The 8,319-nt window shown below is 40.5% G+C and overlaps 1 protein-coding gene across 1 annotated transcript in view; it reads right to left on the bottom strand.

Annotated features, from left to right (window-relative positions):
• Positions 1 to 6,693, bottom strand: part of MCM6 (minichromosome maintenance complex component 6) — a 29,925-nt gene extending 23,232 nt beyond the window's left edge. The window contains exons 1-4 of the mRNA XM_004674691.2: positions 6,533 to 6,693; positions 4,180 to 4,326; positions 1,624 to 1,734; positions 557 to 806 (exon numbers count right to left, since the gene is read on the bottom strand). Of these exons, the coding sequence (XP_004674748.1) occupies positions 557 to 806; positions 1,624 to 1,734; positions 4,180 to 4,326; positions 6,533 to 6,639 (615 nt within the window). The 5' untranslated portion in view covers positions 6,640 to 6,693. The remainder of the gene's footprint in view (positions 1 to 556; positions 807 to 1,623; positions 1,735 to 4,179; positions 4,327 to 6,532) is intronic.
• Between the last annotated feature and the right edge of the window lie 1,626 nt (positions 6,694 to 8,319).

The raw sequence follows: 8,319 nt of genomic DNA, 5'->3' as shown, positions 1-8,319 counted from the left end.
TTTTTAATAAAAAAAAAAAACAGAAAGTATATCTCCCTAAAGTATATTCCTATTGCTTATCAAAAATCTTTGAACCTAATATCTAAGGACCTAACTACTTCTGTTTCTTACCAAATCATCTCTTAAATCTCTAATTCGGTTGCTTTACTTCTTTGATCACACTCTTCATTGCTCTTGATTAACATGTCTATTTTTGCCCATCCTTTTATTCATGACTTCCTCCTTCTAACCAACAACTTGAATTCTTAACACCAATGAGTCTCCACTTCAGACTCTGAAGTTTTCTTAATTCTAATTAATAATTAAGATGACAGTAATGGCTACTCTTTGACATGCATTTTTGAGCAGTCCAAAGGAGCTTGCAATATAAGTTATTAAAACACTTACATACTGGTAATTTAAATTTGCACTGAATTTTAGATTTATATATGTCATCATATTTGTTGATTCTTTTACTACATAAAAACTGAGTTTAACATTGTCTAAATATGCTATTGCAAGGGTTTATAAGTAAATTATTGGAAAAGCTAAATCCCACCTAAACAAGAGTTCCTACCTTTTGGAAATCAACAAATCTTGATTTATTTGTATCTAACAAGAATCTCCTTCTGTTGGCACAAACTGGATTTCGGCAGATGTTTGGCTGTGTGTATTTGAACTGCTGTTCTACATCCTTAATCACTGTCTGACAGTCCAAGCAGAGGAATGTTCCGCTCACAAGCTCTGGGTGAACTGGATGAGTTCGTACCACCTGCCCACTGATGCGAGTGAGCAAACCAATTCTGGATGAGGTGAGTTCTCGAATTCTGTTTAAAGACAGATGTCCTATTAGTAAATATTTTCCAACTAAAAATATTTCATTTTTAATAACAAGTTATCCAGAGATAAATTGCATTAAAAAATCGAGATAAGATATTCTTTGGACTTTCCTACAAGAATGATGTACAGTCAATGTGCCAATTCCTAAATTACATAACGTATACACATTAACAAAATGAAGAAACATGAAATATTTAAAAGCAAAGAAATGAAGTTGCAATTATAAAACAGGTTGATCCCATTTGTTTTATGTACAAATTTATTTTTTGCTTACCTGGAATTTGTAAGCATGTATTTCTATGCATGCATATGTAGTTGTTAAGAAAAAATTTTACACTAAAGTTGAAAAACAATTCCTTTACTTCATGAATATATTTTATATTAAATAATTAGGTAATTTTAGCAGTTTAAGTTTTCGAGGCAACACTTTAATTTCTTCTAATAAATTTATTCTTTAAATGATTGCAAAAAGCGAGTGTTTAAAGGTTATGCCATTTAAACTGACAAAATTTCCAAAAATTAATGAATTTCCATGATTTTTCTCAGATGTTTTATTTTTTCACTTGACAAACTACTCCCTCCATTTCTCCTAAATATTGTTTTTAAATATGACAAGATCTCAAAAACTGTTTCACTTACTTCTCACCCCATTTCCCTAGAGAAACATTTCTCTAAAACTAAGCTTTCTGGATAACTGTGTGTAAGTCTTTGCAAACCTAAGAATATACCCTCCCAAGATTTTTGACAATTAACAATGCCTATAATATTTGCTTAACTCCTTTTCTTCTAAAAAGTGTTTCTTACTTGTGTCTAGTAGGTAAGTCTTGGAAAGCTACATAAAAATCCTTAGCCAGAGGGATCTCCTTACGGTCTTTGACAAAAGTTTTCAAGGCCCGACAAAGGTAAGGGTAAACTCTGAAAAACAAAAGCAAAAATAAACAACAAAATAAAATACACTGATATCTTATGGTGACCTACTAACATCTCCTTTTCCCTTTGCCAACTGCTGCCATGAAAGACTTTCATCTGATCACAACAAAACATTAGAATACTTACAGATACTTCTATTACCTACTATAGGAGCCTCTTTCAAGCCTCTTACCCTACCACAAGTATATCTAAGACAAGAGAAACAACAGAAATAAAATGCTGTACTTGAATATCTTATTTTCTTTAAAAAGTATTTTAGCACCCACGGTGCATGCAGTTCATTCCTACCTAAGATGACTTTACCTAACAATCAAGGTAAAATACAATCTAGCAAGGCAGTCACCCATTTGGTGTCAAGACTTAGTATTTTTCTAGATTTAATTCTTGACTGGTAAGAAATGGATGAGGGTAGAGAAGGAATTTGAGAGCAAATTGGCATAAATGCTCCACTTCACTGTTAAAATACATATATGTCCTCAAGACAGAAATTCCTAATAGCTGCTGCAGGTTGATTTGTATTTAAACAAGCCAAGTTCTCAAAAAAAAATTAGCTATTTTTTTGGTCCTCCCTGGTGGTGCAGCGGGTTAAAGCACTGCACTGAGAAGCTAAAGCCACTTTCGTGTGAGTTCGATTTTCCCACCTGCCCCGAAGGTGGCCACATGGCATGGCAGACCTCTCCTGACCCGCCCGCTGCTCCCCTCAGCAGTGTACTTCGTCGATCTGCCTGTTCTGCTCCCCACTCTGTCTCTGGTGAAGCCTCTCACTGCCCCTGAGCCTCTGGCCTGTACCCCAGTTCTGTATGTACAAATAAATCTTTAGAAAAAAAAATTAGCTATTTTAGGAAATAGAATGCTGCATGGACTGCACAGTAAATATGGTAAGAGGTACTTCTACCACCAGTCCTAATTTCTACCTCACTAGTCAGTACAACTTTCCTGGCTATATACTTCACAGTAAACTGCTGCTTATCCCCCCCATAACCATTCTTAATGGTCAGCTACAGCTAGAAACATTGATAAGCTGTTTACCTATATTATTAAATACAGTGTCTAGCACAGTGCAAAATATGTAATTCAGTTAATTAAATGTTTTGAAGGGATTCTTTGTGACACAGAAAAATGTTACACCATAAGTGAAAAGGCAAGATGTACTGTCTATGATATGATCTCTAAATTACATACATTCAGAAATAAACATCAAAACATGTCAGGAGATCCTTAAGAAACTGCCTTTTTGGACCTAAAAGGCTTTTGGAATTTGTTACCACAGTCTAATGGTGGTTTATCTAGAGGTGGTAGAATTACAAATGTATAAATGATTTTATTTTCTATGCTTTTCTCTTACTTCCTAGAATCACATTATTTTACAACCAGAAAAAAACTTAAGCATTAGGGAAGAACATGTTATTGCTGTGAAGACACGCCTGATACAAAAACTGGTATTTTATACACTTTCTCAAAAACAATTGGAGAGATGAGAAGGGTGAAACAAAAGAAAAAATAAAAACTTGACACAAAGTAAGTAATCCTTTTAACACTTGAGAAGGTCATAGAAAGCAAATGTTTCTGATATTTGCACATAAAAATACTCAGCTCCTGGCCCTCCCTGGTGGCGCAGCGGGATAAAGCACAGCACTGAGAATCTAAAGCCACTTCCGCATGAGTTCGATTCCCGCCTGCCCCGGAGGTGACCACATGGCGTGGCAGACCTCTCCTGACCCGCCCACTGCTCCCCTCAGCAGTGTACTTCGTCGATCTGCCTGTTCTGCTTCCCACTCTGTCTCTGGTGAATCCTCTCACCCTCCGCATCTCTGGCCTGTACCCCAGTTCTGTATGAATAAATAAATCTTAAAAAAAACAAAAACTCAGCTCCACAAATACATAAAATTAATTCAAGGCAGTAATAAAATGATCACATGTTGTTTAAAAGTTCTTTTGTACACAGTTTCCATTTCTCCTAGTCAAAAAAGAGTTGGTCTCCCATGCCTATTTAAAGCAAAGCAGACTTACTTCCTTGGTGGTGCCAGGGGTTAAATCACAGCAGTATGAAGCTATCCACAACCTCTGCAGCCTGAGTTCGATCCCCGTGTGCTGCTCCCTTTCAGGAGTGTATTTTGGTGATCTGCCTGTTCTGTTCCCCACTGTCTCTGGTGATTCTCTCACCCCCAACACTTCTGGCCTGTACCCCAGTTCTGATCCCCAGTCAGGGAGTTACCCTGAGTACCCACATGGTACAGCAGAGACCTCTCCTGTCTCACCCACTGCTACCCTCAGCAATGTATTTCAGTCGGTCTGCCTGTTCTGCTCCCCACTGTCTCCAGTGAATCTTCTTATCCCCCACACCTCTGGCTTATACCCCAATTCTTATATGCAAAAATAAACAAATCTTAAAAAAAAAAAAATAAAGCAAAACAGACTAACATGCCATACCTATAGAACTCCTCTTGAATGGTAGTGGAAAGTTGCTGATTAAATTGCTCCAAGTCCACAAAACTCACAACCAATGTGTTTCTCTCAGGACGAATTAGCTCCTCTGCTAATTGCAAATACTTAATTTCTCCATCGCTGTTCTGAAATCTACAGATAAATACACGTCAAATTCAGTGGAAGAATCAGGCAATAAAGAATTTAGGCCCTGCCTGGTTGTGCAAGGGGTTAAAGTGTAGACCTTTTAAAACTGTCAGCAGCCATTGCATTCCCTGCCCTGGAGGTGGAGGTGAAGTGGAGGTGATCACAGCATGGCAGACCTCTCCTGTCCTACCTGCTGTTCCCCTCAGCAGTGTATTTTCTCTCTCTGTCTCTGGTGGATCCTCTCAGCCTCCACACCTCTGGCCTGTGACCCAGTTCTGCATAAATATTATGCATAAATAAACAAATCTTAAAAAAAAAAAGAATACAGATGTCTCATAATACAGATGTCTCACCTTTATTGTGAGATAAGCCCCTCTAAACTTGCCCTCCTTTTGAAAATACTTTTTAAGAGCACTCTTAGTATGGAAGTACATTTCCATCAAAGAGAATCACTACCATGACTTCCAGTGCTTTGCCAAACCCTCAGATAACAGTTTTTATGGCCAACCACCTGTAATTTTATATTGTTGCAGCTTTCACTGTATCCCTGGGAGGTTGCAGCTTTTTCTAAGTTTGCTGTGGCTGAAACAAGGAAGAAAAGGTACTCAGATTTCTATGGCAATTAAGATTCCATGAAAGTTTTTGAGGAGATTAAGAAGGCTAATTTTGATGAAGGAGATGAGGAGTATGCAAAGCAATCTTGAAACATAAAAGGATTTCTTTGGCTTGATTTTCATGGGAGTTTATCACTAACTTGTGTTCCCAAATTATGAAACCTGAATAGCTGTGCTAAGAATTTCTCTTGATATTAAATGCTGTGGACAGATGTTAAAAAAAAAAGAAAATATCAAAAACAAACAGCACAGATTAGGATATTATATCTGATAAGACTGCTGTGAAAATGAGAGAATTCCTGTAAAGTGCTCTGCACAGAGCCCAGAAAAGAAAAATCAGGTTTTTGGATTTTAATTTGAATTTCTTGACTAGTGTATTCTAAGCCACAAGTGCTAATTATTCTTTAACTGTTGTTACATATGATTAAGATTGTATTAAAATGCAAAGATTTAATACTAAAGGGAAAAGTGACAGATAAGTTGGTTTAATAAACAGAATAAAACACAGAAGTTAAGTTCTTCAATGCCCAAGGTCTCAGAAAAATGGAAACATACATATGCACAAAATAAAGATGGTGCAAAGTAAAGGTCAAAGGAAGAAAATTAAAAAAAAAAAAAAAGCTGCTACATATTTTTTCCTCCAAAAAGAGTATCATGTAAAAATTTTTGGTTTTATTGTTTTCACATAATATGCAGAGAGGGTTGCGGTAAAATTGATTCTGCCTCCAAAGACAGCATTACATTAAATTATTTGAACATCTACTGGTAAAACACTATGAGACTGAAAATGACCGTTATTTCTATCCTAAGATTGACACTTTCATAGGACATATTACTACTAAGGACAAGAAATGTCCACTAGCGACTAAAAAAAAAAGTCACCGAACTGTACACTTACACGAATTTTGTTACATGTTTCATCACTATTAAAAAGTCTTTTAGAGGTAACAGAATCCGTAATCTTACAGCAGTGATATATTTGCATTTAGAAAGTAACTAGTGGCAAGGGGATGACAGGATCTGAGATCAGAAGTCAAGAAAAGCGATGAAGCCAAACAAACAGTGGGCGTGTTGGAAGGGAAGGTAAGGATGAAGATACTTTCACAAAGGGCGAGGCTTCCCTGTCCAACTGCAGAGCTCACTCCAGCACCTTTATTTCCACAAGCTGCTAAAGCCCCCGGTGCTTCCAATACCAGGTGGCCCGGTGCAATGAGGACTCTGCCACGATCCGATGTGTGGCTCGCCCAGCCGACGTGTGAACAAACTACTGTTCTTCACCGACCCTCAGTGTGCGCACCAGGATCAATGCCACCGCCAGCCTTATAGGTCCTGAGGCCTGACTGACTGCGGTACAGCGATTAGCACAGGGCACTGGGCAGTCACATTTCAGGAAGGTGCAGGAGACAGGTCTTGCCCCTGGAAGCCAGCCCGTCCCGTCCTAAGATCCTTGAGTGACCGGACTAAGCCCCAATAGGGGCTGTGGGCCCCGCGATACTGATTCCGAGCACACGCCTGCCGGCTCAAGGCAACTGCGGGTCCCGGAAACAGGGAGGGGCGACCCAGGGTAGTTCCGAGAGGAGGGGCGCCCTCCGACTTACTCCTCCAAGAAGTCCAGGAACAGTTTCTGGCACTTCTCGGCCACCTCATCACGGACCTCCTGGTGCTGGCTGCCGACGCCTGGCTCCGCTGCTGCCGCGATATCCATGGCGGTCTAGAGTTGAGAGGCAATAGACGCCCAGCTCGACCGCCACAACTTGCTTCTCCCAGCACGCTACCGCTTTGCGCGCGCCACTGTCGCCCCGCCCCTTTCTCCCCGCGGAGTGTAGAGCCAATCGTGAAGCGGGAGTTCCGGGATTTCGCGCCAAACATGTCCAATGAGCGCGGCTCCTCTCGACGCCCCGCCCATGGAGAGCGGATTTCGCGCCAAGCGCAGAGGCCTCCGGGGGAAAAGCCTGAGCTTGCTAACACCGAACGGCTTGTGGCTGCTTCTACGCCTGCGCAGTATGGCGCGTCGTGGGAAAACTCGTCTTCTGGAACTCTTAGAATGGTGGGATCTTTTAGTGTTTTAAAAAAATATTCTTCGGATCAGTCCGTTACTATGAATTGAACAGAAGTAAGAGTCTATGGGAGAAAGAAAATGAGACCCGTTGCTTGAATCGTTTAATTGGAGAAAAGAAGCTTTAAACCGCGGATAAAACTGAAAGAGCCAAATAAAAGGTATAGACACAGTGCCGATGGTCGGGTTGCGAGGGCAGTTATTCTGACTGATCCTGAGCAGGTATTGCCAGCGAAAATTATAATACTGTTGGTGAATTCCTCTTTTGAAAGCCCTCTTGGCTTGCGTCCTCGTTTTCCTTTCTCAACGCCTTCGCCCCCCTTCCCTGAAATCATTTACTTGGTCTTTCTCCTTATTCTTTGACCTTTCCCGTTTGCCCTCATTGTCTGTTCTCTACTGTAGCGAGGACCTTACATGTTCTGGTTCTGTAGCCCTCTTTTCCCATAAAGGAGTTCTCTTGGGCGACCCCCATCACTCCGTTGGCTTCAGTTAATGTCAGGTGCTGATGACTTCTAAAGGTGTATTACCAATAATACTCTACACCCGGGGGTCTAAGAAGAGTTGGAGAGAAGCCTAGATCACTTCCATCTTTATATTATTTTATTTTAATTAATTTATTTATGCATACAGAATTGGGGTACAAGCCAGAGGTGCAGGGGCGGTGAGAGGATTCACCAGAGACAGAGTGGGGAACAGAACAGGCAGATGGACGAAGGACACTGCTGAGGGGAGCAGCAGGCGAGTCAGGAGAGGTCTGCCAGCCACGTGCACATCTCCAGGGCCGGGGATCGAACTCACACTCAAGCGGTTGAGGCCAGCTTGCAGTGCTACATCCTAACCTTAACCTATTGCGCCACCAGGGAGGGCCTCACTTCCATCTTTTAAGGCTTCCAGAACATTAAAAAATGATTTTTGCCAAACGGGGTGACCTTAGTTAAAACTAATTCTTTCAGTGCACACATACACACACCTCACATTTACTGAGTTCATAAAAAAATAGTCACTGTGAGGGTCATTCCTGGTGGTGCAACTGGTTGTTTTAAACATGAAGCAACAGCTGCTGACCTACCTCTCTAGACTCCCCAGGCCAGAAACCAGCAAGCTAGTAAGATGCAATATTGGCAGATTTAATTGGAAGTTGGAAGGCAACTGCTAGACACAGTGGACACTAGTTATTTAGTAGGCAGTATATATCAAGAATGTTTTGCTTTTCTATCACCTTAAAAAGGAATTTTAGAATTACCATTTTTAATGCAAGTGGATAATTCATTTAGGTCTGGTTCTGAAGGAACCACTAAGTTGGATATATGAAGGCTATGATTAATAACC

This window comes from Condylura cristata, unplaced genomic scaffold (assembly GCF_000260355.1).
Source record: "Condylura cristata isolate star-nosed mole 26May11 unplaced genomic scaffold, ConCri1.0 scaffold00002, whole genome shotgun sequence".
Taxonomy (NCBI): Eukaryota; Metazoa; Chordata; class Mammalia; order Eulipotyphla; family Talpidae; genus Condylura; species Condylura cristata.
Note: the sequence above shows the minus strand (reverse complement) of the source record. Positions and strands in the feature narration are given on the sequence as shown.